At 38.1% G+C, this 15,482-nt stretch overlaps 1 protein-coding gene across 1 annotated transcript; it reads left to right on the top strand.

Annotated features, from left to right (window-relative positions):
* The first annotated feature begins 1,162 nt into the window (after positions 1-1,162).
* Positions 1,163-6,524, top strand: LOC138692813 (ankyrin-1-like). The gene is made up of 2 exons (XM_069816046.1): positions 1,163-2,946; positions 5,979-6,524. The coding sequence occupies exons 1-2, from the start codon at positions 1,182-1,184 to the stop codon at positions 6,482-6,484; spliced, it is 2,271 nt and encodes a 756-aa protein (XP_069672147.1). The 5' UTR covers positions 1,163-1,181; the 3' UTR covers positions 6,485-6,524.
* The last annotated feature ends 8,958 nt before the right edge of the window (positions 6,525-15,482 follow it).

Below are 15,482 nucleotides of genomic sequence, written 5' to 3'. Positions count from 1 at the left end.
GCGCAATTCATAATTAAATATTTTTCCATATTTTCTGCGGTCATTGATTGCTTTCTGTCTGTTAGAATGTTCAATTTCACACAGAGTAACTGGACATATTTCAGATGAGGAACGATACTCGGAACAATGTTTTCGAGGAGCTGCATACACTCACCTTGAAGTATTTTGCATACAGTGAAAAAAGTTGTCTATCCTGGGTTCTTTTTCAATACATCATTAAATTTTGCTGAAACACAGTCACCGACTACTCCCTTGCTGGTTAACAACACTGCTACAAATTCTGATGTGTTTGAGAACAAGAAAGGAAAATGTTTGAAACAAGTCATTGTTGGCGGCATTGAAATCTTGCAATTGAGCTTTCAATATAATGACATTGTACAAGTAGCTCAATAGCATTCGAATTATTTGTCTTTTCATGCTACGGTATTGGATAATTCAATATAAATGCAAAATAAACCCAGAAATTATTATTTATTATTAATGATTATCATTTATTATATATTCTGCAATGATGTTAAAATATATAAAATTATGTATTATGTTGTGAAATATCTAATATTATACCAAATATGTAAAATAAAATTTATGGACAACATTCTTACATGTTTATCTCGTAAACATATGCCTTTTATTCGTGCATAAAAATGTAGCATTAAAATATGTAATTACGTAAAATCCGGGCAATAGTCATGTCCCATTTTTAGAAGAAAAAATATATATATATATATATATATATATATATATATATATTACCTCATGTTGCATTGTACCAACTTTATACTTATTCTCAAAACAGACTTATAGAACTCCAAGATAAGAATCAGATGGAACAATTAACCACAAGCAGTCTGTACCAATGTCCAAGTACTGGATATAAGTACAAGAGATAAGTTAGGTTAATAATGTTCCTACCTTATAAATGACAATGGAACCGACGTTTGGAAATATTCTTCTGTATTGCAGCACTCCTGGAGGGTGATGGAGGTGTTAAGGCATCGGAGTTGAATGCACGGCTGTGGAAGGCCGCAGACCTGGGAGACTTAGACGACCTGACCCTGGCACTGGAGGCGGGTGCTGATGTCAACTTCCAGCACTGTTCTGGAACGCCATTGGGACGTGCAGCCCGTAGAGGCCATGTGGAATGTGTCCGCAGACTGCTCGCCCACAATGCTGATGTGGGAATGAAAGGATGGTTCAACTGCGACAGCCGCACACCACTCTGTGCCGCAGCACGCAATGGCCATGTTGAAGTGATGAAGACACTGCTGCATAGTGGTGCCGATCCCAATGATGGAGCGTTACATGATGCTGCAGAGTACGGCCAGCTGGATGCCGTGACATTACTACTGCAGGAAGGTGCAAAGGTGAACTCTCGCAATGCTACGGAGGAGACGCCCCTAATGCTAGCCGTGTGGAAGGGACGTATGAAACATATCCGCTGGGTGCTAGAGGGCGTGGTGGACTATTACTTCTACTGTGGATACTGTTATAATGATGCATACTTTCCATGTTATGCAGTTGAATTTGTGTTTCAAAAGCGCAAGGCTGTGGATGCACTCGACTTCCCGGAGTTAGAGAAGCTGCGTGATGCTCTGTGTCGCAACGATATTCCGGCCCTTGAAGAGTTGGTTCAGAGTGCCGGAAAGGGAGATCCAGCAGCAGACAGGCGCCTGCAGCTGGTGAGGCTGCTGCTGGAGTGGAAAGCCGATCCCAATCTCCAGAGTGAGGACGGTGCATGTGCACTTCATTTAGCAATTATAGACAAAGACATAGCCTGCATTGAGCTGCTGCTGAGTTACAATGCTGCTGTCGATATCTTGGGCAAGACGTGGGCCAAATACTCAGCTCCATTACATCTGGCAGCAGAATTCTGCTCCGAGGCCGTGGTGAGAATGCTGCTGCTTGCAGGTGCAGACCCAAACCAGTTTGACGAGAATGGTTGCACCCCACTTCACTCTGCTGCAAGACAGGGCGATCCTACATGCGTACAACTGCTGCTGGATGCTGGAGCCAATGTGGAGCTAACAGACAAAGAGGGAAAGACGCCATTACACTACACCTGTACTTTACAAAAGGCGAAGCTCCTTGTGAATGCTGGAGCAGATGTTAGAGCTCGTGACATTCATGGTAGAACAGTTCTTTTTGGTGCTGCAGGCTTGGGAGGCGAGGGTGCATGTGTGGACTTCCTCATATCCCAGGGTGCAGATCCCCATGCCCATGATAACAGTGGGAAATCGGCTCTGGATGTGGCATTACAACGCTACCCCTACAAGGGTGACGATGGAGGCATCGGAAGTGTCAGAACAATGATATCGCATGGTGTAGTCCCTGTCAAAGCAAAGATCAAAATGTCACTTCATGATGCCATAAAGTGGACACGCTTGGGCCAAGTTCTGGCACTTATCCACCTCGGCACATCTGTGGAGGAACTGTTGGGGGAAAACACGCCATTGATGATGGCTGTGATGTGCTCCAGCAACCTTGCCACTAAACTCTTGTTGCAGGAAGGTGCCAATCCCAATGTGGAATGCAATGGAAAGACTCCCCTAGATATGGCCCTTGTTAAGGGGTACAAGGATTGCGCAAAAGTGCTGCTGGAGGAAGGTGTACTCCCTAGGGCAAATGTCGCTCTGGACCTGCAGTCGAAGAAGTGGAACTATTATATCGACTTGCACAAAGAGCTGATGATCCAAGACAAAGATGGCATAACTGCTACACACATCCTGTGCCACAGCCTGCATCGGTTGTCGCTTCTGGAGCGACTGTTGGAAAACCCCAAATATGCGAATATTGCAGATGTGGATGGAGCAACGGGTCTCCACGTGCTGGCACTGGGATGTGCTGATCGTGGCTGTGACTATGCAAAGCTGCTGCTGCAAAAGGGTGCAGACATCAATGTGCAAGACCGTGATGGACTCACACCACTACACTGCACAGCTTTCAAAGGTGTGGATTTATGTACAAAATACTGAGATAATAATACAGATAAGTGTGGCAGGTATTCACGTTTACTACAGGGATCTATTCTTAGTATAACTTCATTCAATGTTTACATCAATAACCTCCCCAAAATCCTGGACAACACTTGAATTACAACTGCATTGTTTGTTGATGATTTAGTCACGTGTATTTCTATACCAAGAAAACTAAATGTCCAGTTACAAAATACTGACAAAGATTAACTTGCACAACTAGAAATTTTCTGTGTTGAAAACGTTGTTTCGGATAACAGCTTTACTGCTTCAGAGAAGAAAAAGAAAGATGAATGTTTAGTTCTTCATTATAAACCACTACTAACATCTTCTAATACTCTTCATACTTTTAAATAACAATCTTGGTAGACATTAAAAATAATAGAATTTGGATCTGGGTAGGTATGAAATTTAAAAAAAGAAAACCGACTATAATACAAACCATAACAAAACTTTAATGTGCTATTACTCTATAATTACAGTTTGACTAAAACAGAACTTATCATTGGACTAAATAGGTCCCCAACTGAAGCAAACAGAAATGAATTTGCTTTTGAGCCCACATGGACATAAATGCAGCACGTTTTGGTGGCAATTATACATTCCTGCACATGTGCAATGCGTTTGTCACAACATGCCAGTACCATAAAAAAAAAAATTGAATTTATTTTTCATGCTACATATTGCTTATTGTGCTGATGCATAGACATGTGATGTACATTTTCCTTGCTGCAGCTCATTTCATCGCATTTTACCCTCAGGTCATAGGTTTCATTTCATCACTTCTAATGTAGGCATGTTCAGAATTCAACATAATGCTGCTGTACATTTATTGTACAGCTACCATAGCCTCTCTCATAGGCAAATACACTAGTTAGTGATAGTGTATAGCAGCACTTTTGTTTTTTTTTTTTTTATAGTGGTTATGGAATTAACGTGGCTTCAAAATAGACCCAAAGCATTCTAAGGAATTTATTTTAAACAAATGCTCGTTAAGAGATATAACCACAGTCTACTATATACAGTCGCGAAGCTCAATACGTAGTAAAAATGCAAACATGGGTAGTTGCCCACCACTAGGATCGCTACTATCGCCTCATCATCGCAGATCTCTCTCCTAGTAGATGACAAAATATGTTACACTTTCGTTGTGTTCTTTTGTTAAAATTAACACCTTCCTTCCATTATTGAAATATTAAATGCATAAAGTTAATTTATTATTTTAATGAAGTATATTAAATTCCACCATAAACTCTAAGATACCTGCAAGAAATAGGTTAATATTATTTTTGTTTGTGCAAAACGAACTGAAATTGACTGTAATCGCTTCACTCATTCAAGATTATAGCGATAATTAACTATGAAACCAATAAATATTAATTTGCATTTCCCTTTACAACAATAATAATGAAAATATGAATTAATGGAGTAACTTATGTGTACCGGTACTTGTAGTGTAGGCTTACGTAGTTAACAAAGTGGGATGAGGTTAAGCAAAAATAATCACACCAGAATTGGAAATAAAACGTGATCAATAAATTTTATTGTAACAGACTTTTTCTACGTCTCTAGTAAAGTAACAAATAAAAATAACAACAAAATTAACAGCTATAATTAAAAACATATCCTTTGAAAAAAAAAGTAGGCCTAAGCAATAATAATCCCACCAGAATTGAAAATAAAACGTGATCAATAAATTTCATTAAAACAAATTTAATTTTTCTACGTCTCTAGTAAAATATTATTATTCCAGTTATTGTATTCTAGTCATTAACATTTTCATTACAACCAATAACGAACATTTCACAAGCATCAATGTGAAATACGCAACGAGCTAGCACTCGAAGGAAATACGACACAGTCCAAAGTCGACCGTGGACAGTCTATTGTTTCTAGTTGCTAACCGCCTGGAGCGCTTTATCACGAGATTTGCAAAAAATCACCTCAAGCTTCGCGACTGTATATAGTAGACTGTGATAATTATGTAAACATGTTAATATTTTATAAACAAATGTTCTTTCAGAGTTGTACACAAGTGTGTGTATTTTAACGTGTTATGATTTTATAAACATGGACTTTGAAATAATCAAAAGTAACTGAGGACAAGGCATTGAAGTTTATAGTGAAACACATCATGAGAAATACAAAGTTTTAAGTGTTGATAAAACTGAGTACTGATGTAATAAGTTGCAGAATGCGTAAAAAAATATATGTAAGAAAGTATGTGTCATTTTCGTCACACACATTTCTATACACTGAGTCAAATAACCAAAAGCTATCATTTAAAAATATCACACACTAAAACAAAAACAATGGCTTTCATAGGGACCCAGCATAAAAGGTCGAAAATAGTTATTGACTCCAAAATTATTGAACAAGTTAGCAATTTTAAATATTTAGGATGCAACATTTCTTATGTGGAAAAGATATGGAAGAAAAGATGCATAGATTTCAAGGTATATGTGGAACAATTAGACGGAGCTTAGGAAAAAGAACGAAACAAACACAGTTAAAACTCTACAAAACAGTAGCCCTTCCAGTACTACTTTACGGAGCAGAGACATGAACCTTAACAGAAAGAGACAAAAGACGACTAGAAGCCTCAGAAATGAAATTCCTAAGATCAGTGGCGGGATATTCTTTATTATAACACAAGAGGAATGAAGATATCAGAAAAGAATTAGGGATAGAGGGAATAACACAAAAGTTAAAAAATCAACGAAATAGGTGGATGGAACATCTGGAAAGGATGGAGGATCACCGAATTCCCAAGAAAGCTTTCCAGTATGCTCCAAGAGGAAGGAGAAATGTTGGTCGTCCTAGGTTTCGTTGGAGAGAACAATTCTAATGGGGATGGAACGGGCCTACCGGCTCAACCCGTGATGTTGATGATGATATTTCTATACCTAAAAGTTTAAATTCTACAACCAAATTTAAAAACCTCATCTACCTCGACTCGACTTTTCCTTTATCTCTATTCTATTAATATACAGATATTTCTTACAGGATACTTTGAAATGGCCAGTCTGTTGCTGGAGCGTGGTGCTGACCCCAACCTGAGAGATGACAATGGGAGGACAGCCCTGCACATTGCTGCCCAGTACCTTCCACACCATCCGATGTTTATAGACTTGCTCTTGCAAAACAGTGCCAATGTGGAGGCAACGACCCAAGAAGGATGGACAGCCCTGCATAGCTCTACATTCAGTGGGAACCTTGTATGTGCACAGATGTTGGTGCAACACGGGGCTGATGTCAATGCTCTCACACACGAGGGTGCCACACCTCTCAGCCTGGCCAAGCAGGAGGGACATACAGCATGTGTAAAATGGCTGCTAGAAGTAGGTGCACAGCCGACTGAAGTCGATGTCATTCACACTCCCACATGGGAGCTGTCCAAACTGTTCAGAAATGAAGCGCAGTATGAATTGCGGCAGGCGTGGAAATCTGAGGACTTAAAACCATCTGACGAAGACTCTGACGACGACTTGGGTTTTGGTTTGTTTGACTAGTGTATGATTTTTATTTATTTATATATATATATATATATATATATATATATATATATATATATATATATATATATATGGTGGGAGAGGGCTCAACATTAAGGAGTTGAATTTGGTTACAGCATCATCGAAGGGAATAAAGAATTGAAGTCACAATAAATGAGTGCTCCTGTAATAAAAATAAATATGATAAATGAAATTCAAAGAAGAATACATTCACAATATTACATATTTTGTGCATAATGTAATTTGTAATTTTATGTAGGTCTACAGTATTACAATTTTTTTTAAATATCTTACACGGTTCTTGTTTTCTTATTTTGAAGGATGAAAGTACTGAACTGGATTGTACGGAAAGTAAAGTACATGCAGTATTCACACACTTACAGATATGTGTAGATGAAATCTATATTTTTTCTCCTTTTGTTTTCATGAATACTGCGTCTGTACCTCATTCTTTTGCATTCTTCCTTAACCAAACCAATTTCACAGCATACATAAGCTTTGTTTTTACCATTTTTGATTTGTTTCGTAATTTTAACTTCCATATTTAAAACTATTCTTCGCTCCTCGTATATAACACCTGTTTGCAAATAGACTGTCTGGATTGCAGTACTGTACACAACTTGACCTGCTATAATTTGATGTAAGAGTAATGGAACGGAGAAAAACTCTCATCCGGTGCCGGGATTTGAACCCGGGTTTTCAGCTCTACGTGCTGATGCTTTATCCACTAAGCCACACCGGATACCACCCAGCGTCGGACAGAATCGTCTCACATTAAGCTCCAACTCTTGGGTTCCCTCTAGTGGCCGCCCTCTGCACTACGTCATAGATGTCTATGAACGTAGGACTGAAGTCCACACATGTGCTGAGGTGCACTAGTTATGAGTGACTAGTTGGCCGGGATCCGACGGAATAAGCGCTGTCTTAAATCACGAAGTGATTTACACATATCATATATATTATTTTAATGTACCGAAGTACATACGATATTTCCATGCAGATATTCTGCATCATCATACGATGTAAGAGTAATGGAACGGAGAAAAACTCTCATCCGGTGCCGGGATTTGAACCCGGGTTTTCAGCTCTACGTGCTGATGCTTTATCCACTAAGCCACACCGGATACCACCCAGCGTCGGACAGAATCGTCTCACATTAAGCTCCAACTCTTGGGTTCCCTCTAGTGGCCGCCCTCTGCACTACGTCATAGATGTCTATGAATGTAGGACCGAAGTCCACACATGTGCTGAGGTGCACTCGTTATGAGTGACTAGTTGGCCGGGATCTGATGGAATAAGCGCTGTCTTAAATCACGAAGTGATTTACGCATATCATATATATTATTTTAATGTACCGAAGTACATATGATATTTCCATAATTTGTGAAGTGTTGTAAGTTTGTGAAGTTTGACCTACCTCACACTCCATTCTCTTTTCTTAGAGTTCTAATTTTTCCCTGTAAAATGCAATATTGGTCTTTAATAACACAGCTATGTGTAAACTCCTCCCAACAAGTCTGTTTTTAACATGTATAGAACATGAATGTGTAAAGAATTTACATAATGTTGCTTATTAAAAATTTGTTATAAACTCTAACTAATTACGGGCACTTGACTTACATTATTCACCCAGCTGTCTCATCTACTGGATGATGTGCCAAAGCTTGTTCTTTCAGCCACCAAGAAGGCTTGTCCTCGGCGAACCAAAGAGAACAAACTATGTAACACCGTCTGATGATGAATGATGTATGGAGCAATGGTGGAATGCCAGAAGAGGAAATGGAGTACACCTTGAAAACCTACCATCAAACACAGTCTTTGTCCACTACAAATTCCAGTTGGACCCACCGAGGTGATTGTAGCAAAGGTGTCACACTAATGCTGGTTACTATAACCAATTCAACTGTAATCCCAACTATACATAGGGAAATAAAAAGAGTAAGGTACAATATAGTAAAAACATTACAACCAAAGGAGTATTAGGCGTAAATTCTATTTTATTTGATATTGGACTCAAGAATTTCAAATACACTAATTTTATTTTACGAGTGATAGTAACTATGATAACAGGCAGGATTAGGAATTGAACAGGTTACATCAGCTTCTTGTCTATGCGGATGACGTGAATATGTTAGGAGAAAATACACAAACGATTAGGGAAAACACGGAAATTTTACTTGAAGCAAGTAAAGTGATCGGTTTGGAAGTAAATCCCGAAAAGACAAAGTATATGATTATGTCTCGTGACCAGAATATTGTACGAAATGGAAATATAAAAATTGGAGATTTATCCTTCGAAGAGGTGGAAAAATTCAAATACCTTGGAGCAACAGTAACAAATATAAATGACACTCGGGAGGAAATTAAACGCAGAATAAACATGGGAAATGTGTGTTATTATTCGGTTGAGAAGCTCTTATCATCCAATCTGCTGTCAAAAAATCTGAAAGTTAGAATTTATAAAACTGTTATGTTACTGGTTCTTCTGTATGGTTGTGAAACTTGGACTCTCACTCTGAGAGAGGAACATAGGTTAAGGGTGTTTGAGAATAAGGTGCTTAGGAAAATATTTGGAGCTAAGCGGGATGAAGTTACAGGAGAATGGAGAAAGTTACACAACACAGAACTGCACGCATTGTATTCTTCACCTGACATAATTAGGAACATTAAATCCATATGTTTGAGATGGGCAGGGCATGTAGCACGTATGGGCGAATCCAGAAATGCATATAGTGTTAGTTGGGAGACCGGAGGGAAAAAGACCTTTAGGGAGGCCGAGACGTAGATGGGAGGATAATATTAAAATGGATTTGAGGGAGGTGGGTTATGATGATAGAGACTGGATTAATCTTGCACAGGATAGGGACCGATGGCGGGCTTATGTGAGGGCGGCAATGAACCTTCGGGTTCCTTAAAAGCCATTTGTAAGTAAGTGATAGTAACTATTTATTTTATATACATATTTATCAGTGGCGGCTCCTGCATATTTTTTAAGAAGAGGAAAGAAGTTAACAGTACAAAATGACACTTTCTTGAAATAAACATGCTATAAATTAGCATAAATGCATACATGTAAGACCAGATAGTTTTGAGGTTGGCCTTCCCTTTTACATAGCAATAGTGAGTTCTTGTAAACTGAGTTTCCTAAATTGTCCAAAATATGTTTTCACTTCCATTCATTGTTGAATAATTGCACACATTAACAATTACAGGGAAATTCACAACCTCGCAGAATTTTCGCACACACTACAGCATCACACGTGTTGGAAGAAGCTAGCTACTAACACGCAATATTGCTGTTTTCATTTATTGCTTGTAATTTAATAAGTTCATGCTGCTGTAATACCTATATTTGTGATGTAGGCCTATATGAAGGAATGTATTAAACACTTAAATGCACATTTATGCTGTAATATTAAATGAGGTTTTTGTACATTTCTATGTTGACTGACAATAATGTTCTGAAATATACGAATATGCTTTTGAAGTTTCTTTTCTTTAAATTAAAAATATCTGAGTTTTACTTTAGATATTCCTATCCCACGCATGTTCAAAAGGAATAACAGTGGCAGCCGACTCTGTGATTGCGCTACTCTGCTACAGCCACGGACTCTGGCTTTATGCACGACCAGTCGGTTTCTGTCTGCTATTTCCCGCCCATGTGCAGAATCAGAGGAGGATCTCCTCCCTATCAGTTCATTTACTTACTTTAAAACTCTGCTTCTTTCTCTGGCCGCTAGTGCGCTGTTGTCTATGTGTGTTAACTGCAGTAAAAGAGGAAAGGATTCACTTTCCTCCTCACAAACAATCTTGTATTCTTCTTACAGTTTTCGCGCAGCACATGAGCACGCGTCGTTTAAAACTCGATCAACCGAAGTTTTCTGATAGCTGTGAACTTAGAAATTATCGAATCTTCCTCGAATTTCAAGGCACATATTTTATTTGTTATTTAATCTCAAAAGAAAAATGTGAGGACGTTCCTCCCTACCCTTCCCCGAGGAACTGCCACTGATATTTATCCATATAAATTTACCCTTTTCTCCTATTAGATCATGACTTTTCTACATTTCCGTCCAATAGTAATTCTGTTCGTAATTATTTCTCTAGGCCATAACCTAATCATTGTTCTTGTATATGGCAAAGATGAAGGGCATTGCCGTTTTAAATCCAACAGAAATATTTATAGAAGATTTTTTCACTAAAGAACTTGAACAAGCAATGTTTCCAAAGAAACCGAAAACAAAGAAGACCAGATAGTTCATATCTTGATATAGAAATTAAACTATGATTATTCTGCAACACTCTTTCTTTCTCAACAAAATCACACACTTAGTCCATTGGTGCTGCAATGCTGCTATGCCCTTCTTGAGGTCTGCAAAAAAAGCTGCGACAACATCTTCATCTGACGAAAATTTCTTCCCAACCAAGTGAGTTTTGGTCTTTGGGAAAGGAACAATTTCATCCGTAGTTCATGTAGTACAGCAAATGCTATTGCAGACATGAGCAAGTGCACTGTTGTGATGAAACAACACTTTCTTCTTGGCTATACCTGGCCTCTTCTCGCGAATTTTTCTCTTTAGCTGCAGGACATTTGAATATTTTACTGTATTTCCATTTCCTAGACAGTCAATCAAGATTATCCTCTTACAATCCTAGAACATGCACAACATTACTTTCCCAGCCAATTGAACAGTTTTGCTTCCTTTTGAGGCAAAGAATCACTGTGCTTCCATTGTTTTGACTGCTGTTTTGTCTCTTAATAGTGGATCCAGGTTTCATCAGTGGTCACAAACTGCCTCAAAAAATCGGCCGCATTTTTCTCGAATCGAGCCAATGAAGCGAAATTTGACATCAGATGCGGAATGCGTCTTGAGGAGACTTTGGATACACCCATTCAGTTGAGATATGTATAACCTTGCTTTGTGGATATTTTCTCATGTCAGGTAAACAATAATGTCATCATTATCATTGTTAGCATTATAAATATTATTATTGTTCATGTGTCCACGAATCACATTCTATATATAATTTACCCAGTGACAAAAAAAGTGAGTCATTTCGATTTCAGTACAATGTATACCAGTGCTCAGCAACCTTTTTGTAGGAATGTGCCACACTGTTAAGAGAAGGAAAGTGGGTCAGATAGAATTTATATCTAAATGAAAAATACAAACCATTCAACAATCATAAACAGGCCATGATTGTTTGGCCAAACACCTGCATAGAATTGGAATATATCAGTCCCCTAACTGCCCATTGTGCAACTCAAACCAAGAAATGGATTCGGAACACCTCAAAATCTGTGCTTCAGTGGCTAGTCATGATAATATCTTTGAAAAATATTGGAGTGCAAGAGGTCAAATGACTTTATTGTCAAACGCCTGGCATTAGAAAACAACAACAATCATAAAAAATGAGTATTTTGTATTACAGAGTCACATTGATGAGAAGACTGTGGCTGAATCTTAGATGCAAGAAAATTTACATCCATAATAAAATTGGCAACAATAAGAAAACAGTGGTGCAAATGCTCATCTGTCATTCCTGAACAAAATTGTGATTTTACATATTTCATTCTTGAACATTTTTGCTCATAAATGTAAGTACTTTCAAAAACAGTCAATATTTTAGTTGCAAGTTCTCTTAATGTAAAACTTCAGGCTTTCTCAGCATTGATTCATAATGATGGATTCACAGGCTATCAGCCGAGTTAAAGTTGTGAATACTCCAAGCTTTCGGCTACCGACTCTGTAGCCATCGGCAGGGAACTGAAGATGTTGATGTCTGAATGTCGTCAATAAATTGTTTGATCAGCTGATGTGGATTGGTGAGCGGTGGGACCAATTCGGGGCCAGAAATTGTGTTGATAAGCTCCGCTCTTGTGATGTTGGCGGACAGCAAGCTTGGATCAGCCGGCTGAGCTAGGTTGGGAAATTTTGATTCTGGGAGACACATGTAAAAATTTGCATGAGAAGCTTTCTTCTATTCGCCATTAGTCTGCAAGTCAATGATTTCAAGCTGATACATTTCTGGTACCGTATTTCAACGTCAAAAGAGTTCTAAACCAACCTTATATCTTTTGAACATTTATAAAAATCCCGATATTCTTTTTGATATACTTCTTTATCTTTTTTTTTTTTTTTTTTTTTTTTTGAGTTATTTCAAGATTCAAAAGTGCATTTTTTGAGTTAATGGGAAGAAGTATAAAGAAATGTTTCTAAAAAATTGGCAAAATGAGAACAATTCACATTATCGCATCTTACAAATTTCATGGATCTCTAACCATAGCTAATACAAGGAATAAAACGAAAGAAAACTATAAAATGCAAACATAAATATATGTATTAATTACTTACAGTCATGCAGTTAAGAGATTAGTCATTGCTAAGAGGCGATGCCATTGTTGTGTTACATGAACAATCTTACCAGTTTTTATTTAATTTTTTGTTAGCCATTTCCACTTTTCAACAGCAGATCTAATGCTCCACTCAGCCAGTAGCAAAAACTTCTCAGACAGATGGCCAGATTCCCACAGAAGACGAGATGAATTCAGTAAAAATATATCAGGCCACTGTGAATAATGTGCATTTCATAACACAGTAACATCACAAATCCATTTCATTCTTGAAGGCTATATATACAGGGTGAATATTAAGTGCAGTTTTCGAATACCTGAGTGTGATAGTGAATATTGCGGCATTGTAATTCAAGATAGGAACCGTCATGGTATGATGATTTGCTATCGAGATATTAGAGGCAATACCTAGAACTCAAATGAGATCGTAGTTACTGTTGATCCCTATCGTGTAGTAATTGGAGTTAAATGACAAGAACACAACAATGATGTATGTGTGCGACATATTATCTGTCCCTGAAATGGTCGAATTTCTTGGTTTCAATACAAAAACTGTGAATAAAGTAACTGCAGCTGGTTTGTTTTCAAGTACTGTAAGTTCTCTGTGCAATGTCGCAGTTTAAACTGATGTTACAATGTGTACCTATTTCGCATTGTAAAGTAAGGTAAGCACATGATGTTTACATTTTTTTTTTTTTCCTCGCTGTTATTTATACTCGCTTTAACATCTTTGCTCATATCGCGAGTTAATCTTTGGTTGAAATCCGAAGACCTGTGTACTACTGTTGAGACTGGTTCTATTGTTGTGAACTAGATGGCGACTGTATATGTATGACTGATTTGTTATGAATATGATTTCGGTGATGAATGAGGCCGGTGATTTTCAGGGATGTTGTGGCCCGAATTTCCTGGCATTTGCCTTACGGTTGAGGAAAAACCCTTAAAAACCTCAACCAGGAAATTCAACCCGACCAGGAATCGAACCCGGGCCCAATGCGTAAGAGACCAGTATGCTGACCCCTACACCACAGAGGTGGTCAAATATGTTTACAATGCGTACATCAAGCAGGGCAGATTTTCAAAGTGTGCTGAACAACCCACCTATTGTCCAGCATTGAACTAAATCCAAATTAGCAAACCTGTGTGACAAAAGTGCAATTTAGAAATGTGGGATGTTTGATGAGGACGTGTAGGAGTTATAGTCCGAGCTTAAACCCGAGCATACAGAAGCATTTCCCATGAAAATAATACTTGCCCCATTAGACATCTGGACAAAACTGCAAGATAAGAGTAGGCCTATTAGGCCCTGGTCTTCGAAGACAACATTTAGTATTCACCCTGTATATTATACATACATACAGACGTGTGCAAATTATTAGACTCAGCACCACATTTTTTACATTTTCATAATTATCATGAATTACTGGCCACAAAATATTCTATGCGACAGGATCAGTACAAAGAACTCCTAAACCCGAATTTTTCGACAAATGAGAGACTGGTTCCCTGATGCTGGTGAATGTCTTCATGCAAGATGGAGCACCCTGTCATAAAGCCAGATCAGTAACGAATTTTCTGGCTAAAATAATGTAGATGTCCTTCCCTGGCCAGGTAACAGCCCAGACGCAAATCCAATTGAAAATCTTCGGTCTATCATAAATCAATCAATCTTCTTAATGTATCCAGCTGTTTGCTGACAACATAAAGTCTACTATAGTCCACTGTAGTCTATTCAGTTGTTTTTCACGAGAAATGAGGGGTATTTTGATCGGAGTTTATTATAATGCCTGTTGCTAGTAGCCAGAGGTGGGATGTAGTCAGTGGCGTCTCGTGCCTTTCTTGAATGGGTGTTCACAAAAAAATATGATATATTCTCGTATAGCTGAATCACACGTCAGATATAAACGAGTTCTAATATTCATGCACCAAATCTATGCATATGAAACCAAAATTAAAACCATTAAACAAGAGTAGAGTAAAATTAATTCATAGGATTCATCTTCATTGCTGTTGTATATGGTGTTGAAGATCTGGATTTATTTGTAGAGAAATTCCATGCGCCTAGTTTTGAGAGATGCAAACTTATCAATAACTTTATTATTGAAGTCCCTAAACACACTCACAATTTCACACACGTCGTTTCCAAACTTGAAATGTTATATACCGTTTCAACTCTCAATACGCACCAATGCAGCTTGTATTTTCCTTACTTTACTGAACAAAAGACAACAGAATCAGCCCCCGCGCATAATGGTATTTTGAAAAGAAAAAGTGAAGAGAGAAAATGAGGAAAGAGGGAGAAAGGAACAGGATGCCAGACCCAAGAGAGATAGAGCATCTCTCTTTGTCTGTCACTAGCATGTTAAGACGTGTGCGAGCCAGAGCTATTGTAACCATTGTAACAAACCAGAAAATATTCTCGCCTCAGGCTATTTCACCCTGCTACAGAAAAATTGTGCGATCTACTGTCAACCTCAACCTGTCCAATGGAGATTTAAAGACACACGACACACGAACGGGACATTCTCTCAAAACAAAAAATGTAGGAACGTCATTGGGCATTGGAAAGTAATAGATGTACCGGTAATAATATTAATACAGTAATACGTATGATTATTGTTGGTTTTTAAGGTGTTCACG

The sequence above is a fragment of the Periplaneta americana genome, chromosome 17 (genome assembly GCF_040183065.1).
Source record: "Periplaneta americana isolate PAMFEO1 chromosome 17, P.americana_PAMFEO1_priV1, whole genome shotgun sequence".
Lineage (NCBI taxonomy): Eukaryota > Metazoa > Arthropoda > Insecta > Blattodea > Blattidae > Periplaneta > Periplaneta americana.
This window is presented reverse-complemented; position numbering and strand designations above follow the sequence as displayed.

Coding starts and splice junctions, on each gene's coding strand:
- LOC138692813 (XM_069816046.1), top strand. CDS start 1,182: ATGAAAGGATGGTTCAACTGCGACAGCCGCACACCACTCTGTGCCGCA. Junction 2,947..5,978: donor ACACTGCACAGCTTTCAAAG/GTGTGGATTTAT, acceptor TATTTCTTACAG/GATACTTTGAAATGGCCAGT.